Source organism: Oncorhynchus mykiss, chromosome 6 (genome assembly GCF_057628025.1).
Source record: "Oncorhynchus mykiss isolate SJ-2025 chromosome 6, ASM5762802v1, whole genome shotgun sequence".
Lineage (NCBI taxonomy): Eukaryota > Metazoa > Chordata > Actinopteri > Salmoniformes > Salmonidae > Oncorhynchus > Oncorhynchus mykiss.
In genome coordinates, this window is record NC_143027.1 from 25,889,237 (window position 1) to 25,910,275 (window position 21,039).

The 21,039-nt window shown below is 41.6% G+C and overlaps 1 protein-coding gene across 3 annotated transcripts in view; it reads right to left on the minus strand.

The window, feature by feature from the left end:
- Positions 1–503: 503 nt before the first annotated feature.
- lmx1bb (LIM homeobox transcription factor 1, beta b) overlaps positions 504–21,039 on the minus strand; it is a 63,055-nt gene continuing 42,519 nt past the window's right edge. For 2 of the 3 annotated variants that reach the window (XM_021605860.3, XM_021605859.3), the window contains 6 exons: positions 8,618–8,850; positions 6,931–7,106; positions 5,999–6,076; positions 5,504–5,570; positions 3,138–3,299; positions 504–1,993 (listed from right to left, as the gene is read on the minus strand). In XM_021605860.3, the coding sequence (XP_021461535.3) occupies positions 1,842–1,993; positions 3,138–3,299; positions 5,504–5,570; positions 5,999–6,076; positions 6,931–7,106; positions 8,618–8,850 (868 nt within the window). In that variant the 3' untranslated portion in view covers positions 504–1,841. The remainder of the gene's footprint in view (positions 1,994–3,137; positions 3,300–5,503; positions 5,571–5,998; positions 6,077–6,930; positions 7,107–8,617; positions 8,851–21,039) is intronic. The other variant, XM_090239313.1, reaches the window with a different exon arrangement.

Genomic DNA, 21,039 nt, shown 5'->3' on the forward strand with positions numbered 1-21,039 from the left:
GTCAACCTGCAGTCATAAAAGGACATAGAATGGGAGGATGAGGAGGACTATACAATTGAATGGACAGAAGTATCACCTCATTTAGTATGATAAAATAGAGCTCAGATTAGAAGAGACTGTAGGCAGTAAGCATGAGGCAAGGCAAGGCTCTGGAGGAAGTGTCAGCTTGCCTGACCTTATTGAGGGGCTGTCAGGGAGATGAAGGATCACCCAGGTGGTATCTAGCCTACATTCAAGCAGCTGCTGGGGGTGTGTCTGGAGCCTACTCAAGCCATGCTACAGTATCCTGCTCTCTTTTTCGGTCACCCAAATGACCCATTTACCCCCCTCTCTCCCTCCCTCTTCTCTCAATTCAATTTAAGGGCTTTATTGGCATGGGAAACATATGTTTACATTGTCAAAGCAAGTGAAATAGATAATAAACCAAATGTTCTCTCTCTCTCTCCCCCCCAACTCTCTCTCTTTCTCTCTCCTTCTCTCAATAAAATCAAAAACGAACATGGTTGCAATTGCAAATTTCATCCATTCACAGAGTTTAATAAAAATAAAAAATAAACCTTGAGTTCAGTCACTTTAACTATTACTATACAATGAAAATACGCAATACAATTTTGAATTTGCTATTATGAGGTTTAGTCTTTTGAGTACAACAATGTTTTAGTGTAGCATGAATTAAGCTATTATCAGGAGATGGAAATATTGTTTATTCAATGAACCAATTGACTTTGGTAATTTAGCAATTTCTTAACATTAAAAATGTACATTTGACATGGTCTCAAATCTGTACAAAATAAATAGCACAATTTTGCTCATTTACAGCTTGGCTGAAAAAAAGGGTTATGGTTGGTTCATAATTAAATGGCATACAAATTCATTTTAATAATCATGTACTCACCAGTGGAGGCTGCTAATAATGGCTGGAATGGATTGTAATGGCTGGAAGGGAGTGAATGGAATGGTATCAAACCCATTGATACCCTATATTTTTGATACCATTCCATTGACTCCATTCCAGTCATTAGTATGACCCTTCCTCCCCTCAGCAGCCTCCACTGGTACTCATTAGTTACATAACAAAATATGATCCTTTTAAATAAAGCTTTTCAGATTCATAAGTACCTTCAAGAGCATGTTGTAGTTAAATAAATAGAACGCTTTCCATTTGTACATGCACAACCAATCTGTTTGGGAATGTATTTACACTAAACAGACACTACACTACAAAAAGGTGTATATGTCGACGCCCGGACAAATACACACTCACATCCTCTCTTGTGAACACACTGTCTATTTACTATGAACACCATATCGTCTCTTTAGGGCTAAAACTATCCATGTGATCAGGCTGAACGCATTTTAAAGAGGACATGGAGTTCAAAACCACATTCTGACATCTCAACAATTCACATGATTTTTTTTAAGGGTTTTTCACTTTTATGGTCATACGATTAACTACGGAGTCATGCATTATGAGAACTGGTAGGCTTGTAGTATTTGGTAAGAGTTTTTCTTAAATCAGTGGCTCAATGAAATGTCTTTAGGTGGACAAAAAAAGATGTGCTACTTCTGTGACAGTACTATACAAATATGCTACAAATAATCTCTAGAAAGGAGGAGAAAATAGAATCATCCCAGGGAATCTTCACGGTTGAGAAACTAGTTTCTCTCTCTTTGAGTCCGTTGTCTGCAAATGATCCAGGAGTCACTGGAAGAGGTTGTTGCTTATGTCTTGTCCATAGCAGTGTGGAAACTCCTTGATGTGAGGAAGTTGAGGAAGTTGAGAAGCAGATTTTGTGGATGATCTGCTATATTACATAACATCATTTCTGTATGTGGCTCTTTCATGATGCAAAGTAAGAGTTCTGCATGGAATAGAGTCGGTCAATGGGTCCCACACGTGCTTGCATATTCACTTCCGAAGATGCCATGAAGCAGTCACTGAGGCTGGTTAAAGATGTGTCGCTGTCTATATCGTGGAAAATTGAGTCATTACCTGTAAAGAAGAGAAAGAGAAAAATAAGTTGCAAGAATATAATCATGTACATAAAAATTAAATACTAAACATGACACATTGAATAAAAGCAAACTGCAACTTCCAATTGCACTGATAATACTGATGATGTACTGTAGTTATGACTGTCTTGAAAATGAATAATTGTTAGTCTTGAATCCCACTTTGAATTATTGTTATTACATACTAGTGTAATTCTGATAACTGTTTTGACAATAACTCTCTGAAGTCATTGTCCTGCCTCCCTGGGACAGTTACTATAGATCTGAGAGGAACATGTCAACAAAGAACTTAATATGCATCTCATCATTTCTTGTCCTATTATTTTCCTTGCGGGAATTGTTAACTTTATTGCACTCCAGATTTTAATGACACTGTTACACAAGACGGGGACAGAGTGATGAAGAGGCATATCGTTTAATGTGTTGGCAATATCATCCTTCCCTCTATTTATCCTATAAAAATAGAGGGAGTGTGATGAGACTGGGACTTTGGGTGTTGCAATTGCAAGAAACAAAATGGTGGCTTAAAAAAATGATATCAAGTTGAAGAAGCTATCTTTATGGGGTTGGAGACATTGGTCAGAATTCTCTTCTACACGTTTCACCCCGTGTAAGTAAAGGGAAGAATAAAACAACAGATTCAAGATAGATTCAAATATTAGTTTTTTCTTGCTTGCAGCTGCATCCCTCTGATTGTCACATATTAATCTCAGAAAATTGTTATTTTGCATCGTGGCACATTACTATACTCATCATGGTCACCATTGTTTTGATTATAATTTACCGCAAGCCCTATGGATTATCTAAAAGCTCTTCACATAGTCCGCAATGTAAACTTTTAGATAACATACCAGAGCATGTCACCAAACCCCATGCAGAGAGAGAATATAGGGAGTGATTGTGGGGTGGGAGTAGGAGGGTAGTAGAAAACATGTTGGATTGATTTCAAAATGAACTTCAAAATAAACCAGTGGCCTGTTTGTGTCATCTCATGTGGGGGTGGGGGGGGGGGGGTGCTTGTACTTTGTGCGATATGCCTAAACCAGGGGTCTGTGGCCTGAACACATGTCCCACACTGGGGAGTTTGTGAGGTTGAGTAGAGGGGCAGGGGGACTGATGCTCACCATATGGGTTCATGTGGTCTCCGGGCATCTGTGGGGGGGTGAGGCCCTGCTGGAAGGGGTCCGTACTGTAGCCGTTCTGATCCATGGCAACCAGCTGCTGCTGGGGCGGGGCCAGTGGCGTGAAGGAGTTCATCATGCCCTCCATCCGATTGGACATCACCTCTGTAACACAGCCAACCACACGGAGAAAGAGTTTACATTAAGACTGTTGTGGAAGAGGCCTTTACCTGATACGCATTTTTCAGCTGGAAGGAAAGCCATCGACTCTAAATCTAATATAGAAACTAGACCAAAAGCACTGTCTCCATGGAAACCCTCCCTGCTCTGCTGTGGCCAATGGAGATTCTCCCAGCATTTCCTGATAGAAGGCGGCTCTTGACTCACTCAGAGGTGAGTGGGACACACACACAGCCCTTGTTGCTTTAAGACTGGAGCTCACCACCCTGCACTTTCCTTTACATTGGTGAGCCCTTGTGAAAAGATGTCTGTCATTCATTTATTTTTAGTTCCAGAAGTTTTATATGTTCTTGAGATTTTTTCATGTTTAAGTTATTAACAGCACAGAGTGGATTTTGTTATCTTAAATACATACAGTGCCTTCAGAAAGTGTTCACACCCCTTGACTTATTCCACATTTTGTTATTACAGCCTGAATTCAAAATGGATTAAATAAAGAAAGAAATCACCAATCTGCACACAATACCCCATAATGACAAAGTGAAAACATGTTTGATCATTGCTAGACAACCATTTTCAGGTCTTGCCATAGATTTTCAAGTAGTTTAAAATCAAAACTGTAACTCGGCCACTCAGGAACATTCATTGTCTTCTTGGTAAGCAACCCCAGTATAGATTTGGCCTTGTGTTTTAGGTTATTGTCCTGCTGAAAGGCACTGTAAATCCTATCTCCTCCCATACTATCCTATCCACAGTATGCACTTTTGGGGATTTCAGGGCATGACTATATTCATTTTCCTAGAGAGTTTGACATAAGGTCCATAAATTAACACACCACAAGGTCAGTTTTACAAACTGGTCCATAAAATGAAAGCATTATTACATTAAGTTTATACTGTATCTGAAAATGATTCAATGATCTTCATGGCTTTTCAGTACCAAGGCAATGTCGGTCTGTTCAGTAATACGATGTCAATGTAAGCCTTGGGATTTCCACAGAAAATAAATATAGAGCTCCTTTAACTTGTAAAACTGTAATTTCTCTAGTGCAACATCTCTTAAATCGTTAATCTTATGTCTACTGTATACCTGGTTTTGATTCTTCCTTCTCACTGTTATAATTCTTGTGTTTTCTTACCATATTTTGTGAGATGCTTCCTCCATAGTGGATGTATGCCTTTCCAATTAAGCTTTTGTCTATGACTGGAATGATATCATTACCACCATTTAATTGAAAAATCCCAATCTAATATGATTTGTAAACATTTTACAACTGCTTTAGGTATTTTGTCTGGCAGTGTGTTCCCATGGCATTATCTGCAATATTTCTTTATTTTCCTCTGTTTTTATTTGCTTTGAAGATTGTCTGTGAACACGTGTTGGTGTGGCTCTAACTTCCTGTGTGTATGACATCATTATTCTTTTTTAAAATTTAAACTTTATTTAACTAGGCAAGTCAGTTAAGAACACATTCTTAGTTACAATGACAGCCTACCAGCGAACAGTGGGTTAACTGCCTTGTTTAGGGGCAGAACAACATATTTTTACCTTGTCAGGTCAAGGATTCAATCCAGCAACCTTTTGGTTACTGGCCCAACACTGAACGGGGACACGAGAGTTGGACCTGGCTACAAAATGCAGACTACAGTACTCACACAGAATGGGTCATCTAATTTACAAGGATGCTTAACAGGGTTTGAGTTGTAAATCTCCCCACCCACACACACAGTAGACACGGTCTCCCTTGTACCACGCCTGACTGGGGCCACAGACGCTAGCTAGCCTCCTCCACCTCCGCACACCAGTGGACACTAGGGATAATATGAGGGGGGTCACACATGAGCAGAAGCCATTACGACCGTTCTACTCCCATGGTTCGCATGTTCCTCAATTAATGCATGCCATGTTTTAGAGTGGTCACACAGAGCTGTGGTGTACAGTATGTGATTATCCTGCCTCTGTGCTTCTCATTGAAGTGTCATGCTACACGTTTAGCTGGCTGAAACATAATTTTCATTTCTGCTATGTGATAATCCCAGATCACCATTTAAACATCATCTCAAATGCAAAACTGTCTAAAATCATGGTAATAACAGCTGTTTTTAAACTACTGAAACAGCTATTAAAAATGATACTGGGACAGTGGGTGTTGCCCTATTTCAGGCTGAACTGAAGGCTGTGTACTGTACCTTGGCCAAGCCGTTGAGAATTCTGTTGTTCCTGTTGCTGCTGCTGTCTTCTTGCCAGCTTCTTCATCTGAAAGAAGGAGACAGAGTTTTAATGTACTCCCCAAACTAACATGTGCTCTTTTTAATTTGAAAATGATGCTCCTTGTTGCTCACCCCTGAGTGAACTACAGGAACACATTTCTGACTGTACATCATTATCAAAGGCTTTTGAAGATAATATCAAAAAAGGCAGTGGGTGGAGACATCTAATGGAAGACTGAGGTAGATTTGCAAGCATTGCACTTTAACTTTACAGAGTTGAAAGGAATGCAATGAAAAAGTTACATTTATCGTTGATAGCTGTGGTGATTTGATAGCTGTTTTAGAGTAAGTAATGTTTTGCCCTTTCCAGCCAATCCATGTGCACCATTGCTGTTGTTACTTTGTTCTCTTGATTAGTAACAAATAACATCATTATCTCAAATAACACTGCCTTTGGGGTGGTTATGCTCTCACCTTGGCTCTCTGGTTTTGAAACCACACCTGTACCACACGAACACTGAGACCTGTCTCAGCAGCCAGAGTCTCCCTCACCTTTAATAGTCAACACAAAAGCATTTCAACGTCATACAAGAAAACAAACTTAACTACAGATTGGAATCGCATGTGCTTTTTAATTTTTTTTGTGGCATATTTCCAAGTGGGCGCCTTGCCTCTATTTTCTTTGATTTCAAATGTTGAATTAATGTGGCGGTCTTTTTGGACTGCTTGGTTACTGCCTCTTCAAAGCTCTGGACCGAGTGCAGTGAATGCTTTTAGGGCCTACGCTAAATGCAGTTCCTCTCTCTCAGAATGTCATTTGGCGCAGGGCAGGTGGGCTGCGTTACCCTCTACCTCAGTTAACACAGACCAGAGTGCTGCTTGCCACTTCAAAGCACAGCTCTGAGGTGCTGGAGATTTTTTGAATTTGAGAATTTGATTTGTAAAACTACTGTAGGCCTCATGGCATGCATCCAATTCTCCACATGCCAGTCTGTCCAGGGGGATATTCTAAAATATTAGTGTGGATTTGTATCGACCGTATACCACAAAAGCATGTCAAAGCAAGCTTAAAAGACTGATTTTGTTCCACAAAACCCAGGTTTCAGTTCACAATGTGTGTATAATGTAGCCATGCAGACATTTTAAGTAGCTTTTCCAATGTAGGCCATTCTTACAGGTAATTTTCTGTACATAAACTTGTTCCTCAGCTACTTTTGAGCTCAAACTGCAGCCAGCTGTCTTCGCGTAAGAGGTTAAATAGAGTGTTAGTTTTCTGCTCTGTTCAGTGTTCAGTAGGCAGACAGTGATATTGTATGTGTCTGTCTGTCTGTCTGTCTGTCTGTCTGGTGAGAGTAGAGCTGCTGTGGCAGAGATCAGGTCATGTGAAGGACAGGAAAGGGCCTCACCTTTCTGCAGGGTTTGGAGGACACCTCGAAGGAGGCTTTGAAAGCTCGTCTCTGCTGAGTGGTCAGAATGGTCCGTGGCCGCTTGGGCCTCCTGGGGTCTTTCCCATCATCTCCCTTCCCCTGGCCTCCCGTGCCTTTCTCCTGCTTGATATCCACATCGTCATCGTCACTTTTCTCTGCATAGATAGACAGACATTTTTCACCAATATCAGCATGGGTTTGAGCTGACAACATCCCTGACAGTCTACTGATAAATATATGGTCTGTTCTTTTCAATTCCAAGAGATTCAGAATCCACAACTGTATCCATAATGAATGGAGACACATGTGGTTTTAATACCTTTTTTATCAATTTATTACAAAAACATGAGGCCACATGCACGATTAGACATTCAGAGGACTGAAAAGCATAATGAAAAATGCACATTTGTCATTAGATTTGACATTGTGTCATTGGTAATTCATTGCAATGGTTGTTTTACACCAAATAAATCTTTGATAAGAATCCTACATAGCAGATCCACCCCAACATGAAAAGGCATGGGAAATGAACTCAAGATATCAAAGGAAATGGGAAATATATATTTTAGAAACACACAAACTCAAACTAAAAGGAAAATACACATTGGGTCCCAACAGACAAAAAGACTGAAGGGACGCTATGCATAAAGAGACAAATTGCAAAAGTTACCAAAAGGTGGAAAGCTGATGTAGATTTTATTGTCTATGTTAATTAAATGTGTCCATAAAGGGATCTTGATGTTTCTCTCTATTGGCACACATTAAGTGCTATCTTAACAAACTAGCTAATTTGCTTTATCATCAAAATAGTCTGCTAATCTAATAAGCAATATCAGTGTAATAGAAAGATAATCATAATTATAACACTTAACATAATGGCTTTGACTCCTGTGTTGAATAATGTATCCCCAATGCATTAGTAAGATAATACAAGGCCTGTGTGAGTGAAAGGCAGTGTTCTCAGAAGCAGCAGCAATGTCAATTCAAGCAACAAATGATGTGGGCTTCCAGTGATTGCTTAGAGATGCACACATCATGGTTCCGTTCTGTAAGCTGTCATCTGGTTCTGATCATCTCTACTGTAAATAGTGTGGTGTAGTAGGCCAATCGGTATTTCTCCAGTTGATTTCAACATTCTGTCTGCTGCATACGTCAAGGTTATCCTCTCTTCATGTCAACTCTGGAATTTTGGAGACCCTCCATAAAATACCAGTGTGATACACTGGGAGAAAACGAAGCGCGGAAGTTAAACAAATATTCCTATAAGTTGACAAAAGTGTACACAGGCACAGACGGTTTGATAAATTCTCTGCCTTTGTGTGTGTGTTTAAATGAGAGCCAGATGGGTCTGAACAGTAAGGCTTGGCGAGATGCCTCACTGTGTGGAGGCGAGGCGAGGATGCAAGGAATACAGAGAAGCAGATAAGAGGAGCTACGCTCGGCCCTCCGCAGAAAGACTCCAAATCCTCCCGTCAGTGAACATGATACACTGATTATATTCCTTCCAGCACAACAGCCCGCCCACACAAGAACCTAAGAGCCATTAATACAGATTGGCTTCTGCTCACTGCCCATAATATCCATTAGAATAAAATAAATCACAAAAGACTGGGTGTCTCAACCAGAATAGGTCTTGGATTTGGTCCTGGATAGGATTTGGTCCTACCTGAGTCAGAATCGTCTGGGCTGACAGAACTGAGCAGGTCCTTTTCCTTCTCATAGTCACTCTTACACAGCAGCTGGCCCTCCTTCAGGACAAACTCATCCCCTTTCCTCAGCTGCCGGTCACACACACAGCAGGAGAAGCAGTTTAAGTGGTACACACACTCCAGAGCACGCATCACAAACTCTGTGGGGGCGATCTTCTCCAGGCATCCACTGCACTTGGTGGCAAACAATCTACGGAAGAAGATGAGAGAAAAGGTACCATTACTAATTGATGCATTGAAAATGTATGTAACATTAATATTATTATTTCATCACAGAGTCAAGGGGGTCTACTTAGTCTCCCTAGCTTGGCCTGTCACCATGGGCTTTTGATTAAGAGGGTTTGGGGGCAGGGGGCAGGAGGCTGTGGGCTGATCCTGTGGGCAGCCAGTACCAGTAAGTGATTCTTTTGACTAGAGCTCATGTGTTAAAGTGCCTAAGGTTGCCCCAGCCCCACGCCACACCAACAGCGCTCGGTCATGGGCACCCAAATGCCTCTTAGCCTCAGACAGCTGGCCAACACGGGGATCAGTCAGTTATAATGCTCAATTAGAATCCACACATTAAAACCCTACACATGTCTTTTCACTTGTTTATCGTAATCACTGTTTCTCTGTCGGATTAGCATCTGATATATTTGGCCCTATGTAACTGTTGCAATAGGTTGTCAGCATGGTCCTTTTGATTAATGCCTAGAAGTGGAACATGCCCACTGTGTCTCCTCCCCATTCTATTCTACACCCACTATATCTGTTTATTCTTCTCCTCCTACATATCAGACCTCCTCGAAGGTTACACCTTAGGCCATCCTAAACCAGCCTCTATGGTACATTGCAACATTACCAGTACCCAAACAACACCTCCATCTTCCTTTCTGTCCTTTCATGAAGATGTAAAACTGTTTGTATTGTTTTATTGGTTGCTGGGAGAGTTTTTTATTCATTTGTTGTCATTCAGAAGGAGCCCCATTAGCTGGAGCAAGGAACAGAGAGTGTGGTTGATCTTGGCCAGCCTTGAAGCTGGATTTACTAGCGTGCTCTTTGTTTGCGTTGGGTTGGAGGACAGCTGGCAGCCGCCTATCTATTTCTGGTGAACATCTATTTCATTGTGCAAGGGAGAGAGCACAGCAATTGACATAATCTGCTCCTGAAACAGGACAGGGATGAGCGATAGTGATGAATATGTGTAAATATGAGGGGAGAGTAACCCAGGGAAGGTTTTGTCATGTTAATGTTATTGTAGATGCTGATTTAAAACTGCTAGGGAGTTTGTCTGCCACACAGTTCAGTAGAGCAGCTGTTTGCATGGTTGAAACAAGATAGTACATGTTTGGTTGCTGTCTCTTGTGTCAACATCTCATATTAGGTCCATCTTTGAGCTGCCATTTACTACAGATCAGACTGTACTACAAATCAGACTGTACTACAGATCAGACTGTACTACAAATCAGACTGTACTACAAATCAGACTGTACTACAGATCAGACTGTACTACAAATCAGACTGTACTACAGATCAGACTGTACTACAAATCAGACTGTACTACAAATCAGACTGTACTACAAATCAGACTGTACTACAGATCAGACTGTACTACAGATCAGACTGTACTACAGATCAGACTGTACTACAAATCAGACTGTACTACAGATCAGACTGTACTACAAATCAGACTGTACTACAAATCAGACTGTACTACAGATCAGACTGTACTACAAATCAGACTGTACTACAGATCAGACTGGTTCTACTCCAGTGGATGGGTCATTTTATAAGCTATCCAATAGTATTATCACACAATTGATCATTGACATTGATAATAGAGCAACTATGACATTTTCTGAATGATTATAACCTCCAAATAAAATGTTTAATACAAAATATTGCATTATTATCCAAAGAGGCGAACACATTTGACCTGAGTGTGAAAACTAGCCTCCGACCTTCATTTTCCCACACTGTGCTCCAACCAACTAGGCTATTGGAACTTTTCTCACTATAATGGAAAAACAACATATATCAGATAACAGAATTAGCACACGTAGGGTTGATGAAATCCTTTAATCTGTCATTTATTACAATACGTTAAGAAGATTATTATTCAACTATGGAAAAACCTTGAGGATAATCCCTTAAAAAAAGTACTTTTTGCAAACACGCTGACTTCTTGTGAAAACAACCTGCTGACCTACATTGTTCAACAATGAAATGACTGTGATCACAACCAAATATACTATTCATACAACCTTAATGATCACCTAATATGAATAGTCATACATTGCGTATCAAAAGATTATTGCAGGGACATCAAACATCCAAAATCCAAAGTCTACCACAAAAATATACGCGTAAAACAAAAAGAGATCAGTAACACTGATAGCCCTCGTGGATCAACCATGCAGTTGCTTGGAAAATTGGCTATCCCTGTTTACACAAATCCAAATTTTCACCTGCTTTTTCAAAGATAGATCAATAATCATTCATAGCTTTAGAAAGAAGGACTGTCTAACTGTTGCATGCTGGGATTGAGGGACATTGGGGGAGGAATGTGTGGAGACCAGCCCAGAGGTCCAGCTCTAATGTTTAGCTAATGATTGGCGTCTTAGTCTGGGAGTATAAAGGCAGAGGAAATTACTTGTTAGTATGGTTTGATATGTCCCGGATTGCACATTCACCTTCAACCGCTCTCTCAAATCTTCTCACCCAGATGAAAACATTCTTATTCAGACCCTTCTTTCTTTCTCTTTCTTTTGCTCTCTGATTCTAATCTTGTAAGCCATTATTTTTCTATTTCCCCTCTCTGTCACTTTGCATTATTTTTGGTGCTGTAATTCCTATTTGTCCCTTCTGGAATCTTCCTGTCCCGCTTTGTCCTCTGATCTAATCCGGACTTCTAGCCTGTTGTTGGCCCCTGTTCCCCATTCTCAGTGGGGTTCAGATGGAATATCCATGCATGACGCCCCTTCTATGGCAACCACACCTCCACAGGAAGGCAACGGCGACTTTTCGGATGGGCAGAGAGGGCCTTTCAGAAGCTGGCAGCAGAAGTAAATCCTTCTCTAAGGAACAAGGGGAATTAGCAGGGAGCACTGGACTAGGGATTTAACCCTACCTCTCTCCTTTGAAAGGCCTAGTCACTCCGACTCCCGTGGCTAGCCACAATCAAACAGAAAGGGGGTGGAGGGACACGGTGCAAAGAATAGAACACAGCTCCCTGAATGACACAAGCACTGGATTGTGGAGGACCCTAATCCCGCTTTAATACCTTTCCAAGTTCAGCTCCTAAAGAATGCTCTTTAAAACAACACCAGTGTGTGAGCAGTGAAGGCCGACCAGGGGGAGGCACGCCATTCAACCTCCCTAACATTACCTGATTAGCAGATAGAGGTCCAGGCGGTGGGGAGAACATGCCCACGGGAGACAAGGGAAAGACGTGGATTATGATGATTACGCTGATCCATAAAAATACTATAATAAACACATCAACTTGGTTGTGCTGACTCCACACATAAGATGAACAGGGTCTGCAGTTTGTAGTGTAGGCTAGGCCTAATGGGGCAAGAGGGAAGAGATGCAAGAGTTGTTGGGCCAGCATTGTTAGATTATTACTTTCATCCAAACGTATAAATATGATTATGACTCATAAGACAAAAAAATTACTCAATCAAATATATCTGCCAAAGATCAATCAGTTTCTTCTGCTGCCAATATTAACCCCTCTGGAAGATGTGGTAGGACGTTTGTTGTGTAGTCAGCCGCTGTCTTGTAAGTTTACTGAGGACAGAGAGAGCAGGTGTCCTGTATGTTTACTGAGGACAGAGATAGAGCAGGTGTCCTGTATGTTTACTGAGGACAGAGATAGAGCAGGTGTGCTGTACGTTTACTGAGGACAGAGATAGAGCAGGTATCCTGTATGTTTACTGAGGACAGAGATAGAGCAGGTGTGCTTTAAGTTTACTGAGGACAGAGATAGAGCAGGTGTCCTGTATGTTTACTGAGGACAGAGATAGAGCAGGTGTGCTGTAAGTTTACTGAGGACAGAGATAGAGCAGGTGTGCTGTACGTTTACTGAGGACAGAGATAGAGCAGGTGTCCTGTATGTTTACTGAGGACAGAAATAGAGCAGGTGTCCTGTATGTTTACTGAGAACAGAGAGAGCAAGTGTGCTGTACGTTTACTGAGGACAGAGATAGAGCAGGTGTGCTGTACGTCTACTGAGGACAGAGATAGAGCAGGTGTCCTGTATGTTTACTGAGGACAGAGAGAGAGCAGGTGTCCTGTATGTTTACTGAGGACAGAGATAGAGCAGGTGTCCTGTAAGTTTACTGAGGACAGAGAGAGCAGGTGTCATGTATGTTTACTGAGGACAGAGATAGAGCAGGTGTCCTGTATGTTTACTGAGGACAGAGATAGAGCAGGGACCAAAAAAAGGACCACCAGCAGGATCGTCTGTCCCTCCTTTAATTTGCAGTCAGGATCTGTGTTTCTCTCCTGCCACACCTGAGCGCACGGATTAGCCCATAAGACCCTCCTGTGTGGATCAATGATCACGATTCCAGCAGCAAAGTGTCAACATTTACCCAGGCCTTCTCAGCATTGGACCTCATCACTAGAAGAAGACATACTCTCAGCAGATACCTTTAAGAGGGCTCCCAGGGGAATCATTATCTCCTTCCAATCCTTTGTCCACACAATTCCTCCTTCCATCCTTACGTCTCTCAACATCCCTCTCTCTTCCCTCACTCTCTCCCTCTCTCTCTGTCATGTATACATTCTATCAGTTGAGATTCACAAGAACCCAGACTCTCACCTCGTTAGAGCAATGCCCTACTACAGCATAGTTGTATTCGATATGGTGCAGCTATGAACCCTCAAAGCACCTCTTCAGATGGAGAAGACCAAACTTTTTGACAAGCTTTGTCAGATAAAGATATTTCAAAAAAATATCCCTGCATGGTCAAAGGCTAAGCTCAGTGCAGCTGAGAGGCCTCGGCCTTGGGAGTCGTGGGGTTTTCAGCTCCCTGTTCCTCTTCTTTCTTTCTCCTGCTAAAGCCCACTGGAGAAGTATGAACTTTCCCTTTGAACTGATTACAGGCAATTTAAAGTGTGACAACATCTTAAGCTTTCACCACATGTTGCCAATGATTTCCCACTAAAGACATTATTTTCAATGCTTCTACCGCAGTGATAAGGATCAGGGTGAGTGGGTGAGATAAAAGAGAAGGCCAGAGGAGAGAGAGAGGAATGGAGGAGTTTGTGGTTTGATAATCAAGGTACATTTAGCAACACATGTTCCCATCTCACCTACTCCCCTTTTGCTATTGAACAACCAGAGAAATAGCATAACAATTTAGTGAAGAATAGCCCAGGCTATTATGTCACCGCATCCCCTTCAAAAGAAAGAGAGGATCAGGATTAACCCATGAAACAGCTGTAAACTATCACTTTGAAGATCCTCCTGGTTTCACTAGGAAGCGGGTGGGCCTGTGAGGCTAGCCATGTCAATCAGCCAGACGTGAGAGATGAGGTGCATGGGCCAGGGTCACAGCCACAGGAAGGCCTCCGGACACTGATTGCAGACTGACGACCTGTGGAATGATTGGTCAACACTGCATGGCTGGAAGTTCATTGATTTATTTACAGGCTACATCTCTGGCTTGACCTTTCTCCCCAACTATCCATCTCCACTGCAGCCCAACAAGAGCCCAAGCTGCCTGTCCTGGAGACCAAGGAGATGGGTGGATGGAGAGAAGGTTGAGAAGGGGGAGACCAGAGGCTAAAGTTACTGATAAACAGCAGCTCCATAACAATTCCAATAACAGCAGCTCCATGGTAACTCTGTTGCAATGAAGACTGGAGTGTAACATGCTGACCAGAACACACGCGCGGGTGCGTCCGCGTTGATCAACCAATTATATTAATTTGGGACAGGTTGAAAAACATTAAACATTTATGGCAATTTAGCTAGCTAAGTATGGTTGCTATTTTACCTGAAATGCACAAGGTCCTCTACTACAATTAATCCACAGATAAAACGGTGAACCGAGTTCATTTCTAGTAATCTCTCCTCCTTCAGGTTTCTTCTTCTTCTAACTTTATATGACAGTTGGCAACAAACTTTAAGGTGCATTACCACCACCAACTGGACTGGAGCGTGGACTTCAGTTCATCTTTCAATCACCCACGTGGGTATATGCTCCTAAAAACCAATGAGGAGATGGGAGAGGCAGGACTTGCAGTGCGTCGCGCGTCACAAATACAACCAAGTTCTATTTTAGTGCCTAGCTACGCAGACGCTCGTTGACACGCTCAAGCAGTGTGCAATAATTCAATAAACATGTATGTGTACATTTCTTTTGTAATGCTCACACACGCGACGCGAGCAGAGTGGTCAGCATGTAACAGCGTGAATATGAGGATGAGGTTTACAGTTGAACAGATTTACTGGTTGTGGATGTATTTTCATGCAATGATGAATAAAGGTGATCCTTTTCAACTTTATTTCACCTTTTAGAAAATGACTTCATGTACAATTGTGCTGGTTACTACATACAGCGCCTTCTATGTTAGATCACAGAGGCACATGCTCTAAATATAAAGCAGCCTGAACTACAACCCAACTTTGTCTAATTGCTTACATTGATAACCACAGTTGCAAAACACACATAGAGGGGGACTTGACATGGGAGAGTATGGACTGTCATCATAACCAAATCAACACAAAACTTGTTCATTTACTCTCAATCCAATTTCAAATCTAGAGCACACAATTGTAGTCTAGAGCAGCATTACTTTTAATAATCCTAAAGGATATGGCTCAATAGCAGTAAGGTCTCAGCAAGTATCTTAGGTTGGTGTAAATAGATACGTGTAGAAAGTAATGAAGCCAAATAAGAAATGCCATCCTTCTAGTCCCCAGGGCCAGCTCCAGTCAGCTCTAAAAGCTGCTTAATCACCTCCCTCCCCACCCTTAATACATTAGCATAGTAATGGGCTTTAAATTGAGCCTCTGTTTTTTAATTAAACTCCCAGCAGGTAAAAGTAAAACGCATTAGAGGAAAATGTGCACACCACTAATGGCCCAAAGGGGCCTTTTCCATCACAACAACGGGTGGCAGGTAGCCTAGCGGTTAAGAGGGTTGGGCCAGTAACCGAAAGGTTGTTGGTTTGAATCCCTGAGCCGACTAGGTGAAAAATCTGAGCAAGGCACTTAACCCTAAATGCTCCTGAAAGTATCTGGTTAAGAGCATCTGCTGAATGTAACAACTCTCTCACAAGACTGGCATTTACTAAGATACCTTGTTGAAGCAAGCTACATGATAACTCATATGCACCTGCCCCAAAATTCCAATTTTGCAATTTCACTATGTTTAAAACATTATACAGTATAATGAGCCACAGTCTGGGATGAGGAGGTGTTACCCCCACTGCCGGTCTGGCTCAAATTAACACAGTATTTCTATGACAACATGATTTCCTATGTACTGGAATACGGAGAGATTTCTTCAGACAACCCTCTGGCCACACAGACTGCCAGCTAGTCATATTAGTTTGGGCAATATCACTGTATTACACAACTATACACAACAGTCCTCTGCCTTTAGTCAGTTGTGTCATGTCATCTTTGCTATCAATATTATATGTCTTCACATCGCTTTATATGGCAAAATGTATCAACTTCTATACCTGCTGTTTGTTTCCTTAAAATTGCAATTTGTTTGTGGAGGTGTACTCTACTATCGCAAGTTGGCCTTCCAGGATCCCCAGACACTGTAAAGCCTGTGGGCACCACCTGACAGTCAACTGTGGGGGAATAAAAGGACATGGGAGAGCTTCATCACACCTATAGGAAAAGTTCAGACAGTTAATCAACCAGGGCCCTGACATGTCACTGCTGCCTATCATAATGCTATGTCTATTATTTACAAGACATTCTGCGGCACCAAACATCAGAAAACAGAGCCAAGAACAACACTCACATTCCTCCAAGCATTGATCAACCTGTTGGCTACTTAAGTCTGACATATGGAGTCCCATGGTGTTGTTGTTGAGTTGTTATCACCATCTTTCCCGTGAGTTTATAACAGAAGCAAATTAACACCATACAGTTAACCTCTATCTTTTTCACTCTGTAGTCAAGAGAGCGAGCGGGATAATGTTCTATGCATGTTAGGGAAAGAGTTGTACTTCTACAGGTTTGGGATCTTTATTTGACATATATTTTCACAGCAAACTAATTCTGCAGCAACAGGATTGTAACATTTAGTCCATAATGGTGCTTGATCGGTGGTTAGGCTATTAGCTGGACAAAAGTAGGTTACATGAAAAGTGCAATACTGTTAATACAACCATGTGTTATTGTTGGTTTTCAGTGAATGTATGCAAATCACAAAGCTCATCTGCACTTCCTGCGCTGCAGGAAAATTCTTAGCAACAAGAGTGATCAAATTAAGATCTCACATCTGTAGCACACAGTGAGAGAAAAGCTAGTGTTGAAATGTGAAAGGACAGTGAAATGGCTGGCCAGCAGAAGAGGCTGAGTACACAACTAAGCCGATGGGCAGGCAGCCAGGTACACAAGTGCTGTTTGGACAGCTGTAGTTTCTGAAGGTGGATGCTCAATGCAACATCACATTCAAGCCCTTCATCCACACATACAGTGTCATCACTCACTCTGAGTAATAGGGTGGGTGACAAAAAAACACCACTCAAATGCGCTACTCTTACGGTACATAGGGTATTGCATCTACATTGCATCTACACGATACATAGAGTATTGCATCTACATTGCATCTACACGATACATAGAGTATTGCATCTACATTGAATCTACACGATACATAGAGTATTGCATCTACATTGCATCTACACGATACATAGAGTATTGCATCTACATTGCATCTACACGATACATAGAGTATTGCATCTACATTGCATCTACACGATACATAGAGTATTGCATCTACATTGCATCTACACGATACATAGAGTATTGCATCTACATTGCATCTACACGATACATAGAGTATTGCATCTACATTGCATCTACACGATACATAGAGTATTGCATCTACATTGCATCTACACGATACATAGAGTATTGCATCTACATTGCATCTACACGATACATAGAGTATTGCATCTACATTGCATCTACACGATACATAGAGTATTGCATCTACATTGCATCTACACGATACATAGAGTATTGCATCTACATGTACATTTGCTAATTAATAGCATAATATTCAAGGTAATCACCCGACAGTCTAAAGCAGGTAACTGGCGGCCCTGGGAAGACCGACTGAGTTCCAATTTTGTATTTATTTCACCAGTCGGTCTCAACTTACTGTTTCAACTTAGTTTGTTTGTTGTGGCCCGCACCCCCATAAAAGTTGTCAATCCCTGGTCTAAAGGTTTAGGCCCATTATGTAATTGTAACTGTCTCTAAACTGGACCTTTATCTTGGATTCAAAACAGCTGAACTTACTCCTCTACAAATGAGGCAGAAGGCTGTGAATTGCCAGACTGGTATTAAGAGTGCTCTGCTTCTTATCACTCCAAACCAGTCAGTCTAGCTGAAAGTAACTAAAACTGTTTGTATGGCCCATCTCACCTGCCGCCCTGCTGGAGATTTGACATCTTAACAGCACATGCTCTGCAAATGAGAGCTGCCGAGAACAGAAGGAGGGCTGGGGATAGCTCCCATTTAAAGCAACTGTAAATTCCTCCGCACCCATTTTATATTTTTAATAACTATTGAGGGCCTCTCTCTGTCTGTCCCTTCCAAGCTAATCTAGGTGAGGTGTAGCAGACCCCCCATTAAGGGCTTGGCCCACTCAATGAGGCATCCTGGGTGATTGCTTCTTTTGAGAGAGAGCTGGTGATGGCTAGCTACAGTTGGATACATAGTTCTAAGATGTTTTGGAGTATACTGCTGCTTTTAACTGCCTACAGATACAGTCGGCTCTTATGACAGTGGACCTGAGTCCTGCTGTACTTAGGGCAGCAGTCAGGGCAGAGGAGGGGGCCTGTGTGCTCATTACCACCCACTGCATCTGAGAGCTGACATCATCAAATAAACCAAGAGTAATGGCTAAAGTTCCAGTTCTTTTTCTCTGTAAGTAAAGATTTAAAGATTTTTAAATTTAAAGATTTCTTTGATGATGAATAACCTGATTTTCCATCAAACACCAATCTAAGACGAAATGTTCAAGACACAAAAAAACGATAAACTCTATAAACTCAACTCAACACAATACAGAAGCACTCCTAGGAATCAAGATGCACATGGTTGTTTAAATGTATTGAATAATGGGGTTCTAACAACAAAAACCTATAATTATATTTTGGGACATTTTGGGGGAAAATAGATGTGGAACATCAGCTTTTACACTCAGCGGTGAAATAGTTAAAAATAAACATTTGGAGCAGAGGGCTTTATAATTACTATTGACCCCAGAGGGTCCTGGACTAAGAAATAAAACAAACAGTAATATGAAGTGTTCTGCAAATATGCAAAGACAGGGTCTGGTGGAGAACATCACGTTTTGGTTTCTTTTCTCAGCTCCTAATCTGTGGGCGAACACAATATTAAAACGGCTTTGGATCCACTTGTGACCCAGCTATTCACTAATGAAAAATTCCACAGCTCCATGCAGAGGCCAATGGAGCCTGCCCCTCTACCACAAACCATGCCCTGTCCATCTTGTGGAGTTTACCATGGCTGAAAAGACACTGGATTAATAGGTAGAGCGGGAGAGGCAGACAATCTGGAAGAGAATCCCATGTGTGTTTTCCCCCTCTGCTTCCGCTCATCTTTAGGATACTGGTGCAGACAAGTGTTTGCCCAGGTTTTAATGATCAGCAATGAGGTGGTGATTATTGTGATGGTGGATAGTTGGGTGAAGGGCTCAATTTATTCAACAGAGATTCAGCCTAAGCCGAAAATCAGTCACAAGAGAAGAATCCCAGGCAGCCAGGGCTTAGCTATTGTCCACTGGTCTGTTTGTGTTCCTGCTTTTTCACTCTCTCCACTGATTCTGTCTTTCTCAGCAACGTAAACCTCTTAACTCAGACGGCTCCGATCCACTGGTTTGATATCACTTTGGATGCAGCTTTAATTATCCTTGGGTATTATCTTAATTACAGAAAAGTACTGATTAGAAGAAATCAAAACCAAAATGTTACATTTCCAGCACAATTATCACAAAAATATATTTCATTCATATTTCACTCAATGGTCCGGAATTGAACATCCCCCTTCAGCCCTCATGTTCCTGTCTGGCTAAGTAAACAAATGCACATTTAATAGGCATACTGTAGGTTGGCACCTAGCTGTGAACAGCATAGCACACAGAGAAATAAAGTCAACAGCTGCTCATCTGACTCCCATAGTTGACTCTGAAAAACTATTTGGGCTGTAAAATGAAATCTACTATACAGATATTGTATCAGATTGATATAATGTCATAATGTCATACAATTTACAAAAGACTCCCTTAAAAATGTGCAGTATTAATTCCAAAAAGGTTTTGACAGGGTATGCCCAGAGTGCAGGCAGGCAACTTAACCATACTGTAGTAAGGCTCTTAAAAGATCTGGTTAAAGATTGATTTGTGGGTAAGCATGTTGCCATGGCAACATTGGCAGGAGCTATAACGTGTTTGTGATGGATGACCTGGAGGGTCTCAGCGTGAGGACACCACAGCGTCCCTGCCACAGCCAGGACACAGAGGCAGCGTTCTTTAAAATACATGTTCTAGGGAGGGAGCACAGCACACAATAACCAGGGAGATTTCTGGGATGCTGATGGGAGAGGAGGAGGTTTACTCAAAATCCCATTGCTGCTTCTTCTAGGGACAGAGTTCACTGAAGGGACCTCTGTAAACTCTGGTTCTCTCAAAAAAGATAATGAAATGCTTTTTCTTGACAGGGATAGCAAAAGCTTTAGAAGATGAAGCCACAGACAATGTAAAATGATAGAGAGAACAAATGAGAGAAAGTGGGACAGGATGGGATAGAGAAAGCCAATGGAGAAAAAAAAACTATATTTTTCAATGACAGGATGTTTCAGGACCCAAAGGCCAGGGATTAACACTGAGATTAGCATACAAAGAATATATTTGAATTTCTGATCCGCAGGCCCCTTCAAAAGACTAAATCCAAGATTAGCAGGTGTTATGCTAAAACACGTTTTGTGTGACATAGTTACACTAGGCAAACAAATATGTCTTTAGTGTGAATGGTTAGCATGAATGTAGGGCCGTAGCCATAGAAACCAACTGGTATCTCAGAGCCTTGGAGAGGGGGGACAGTGTTGGAATGTGGCAGACAGAGAGAGGGGCACACACACACACCACGGAGCTAACCAAAAACCTGC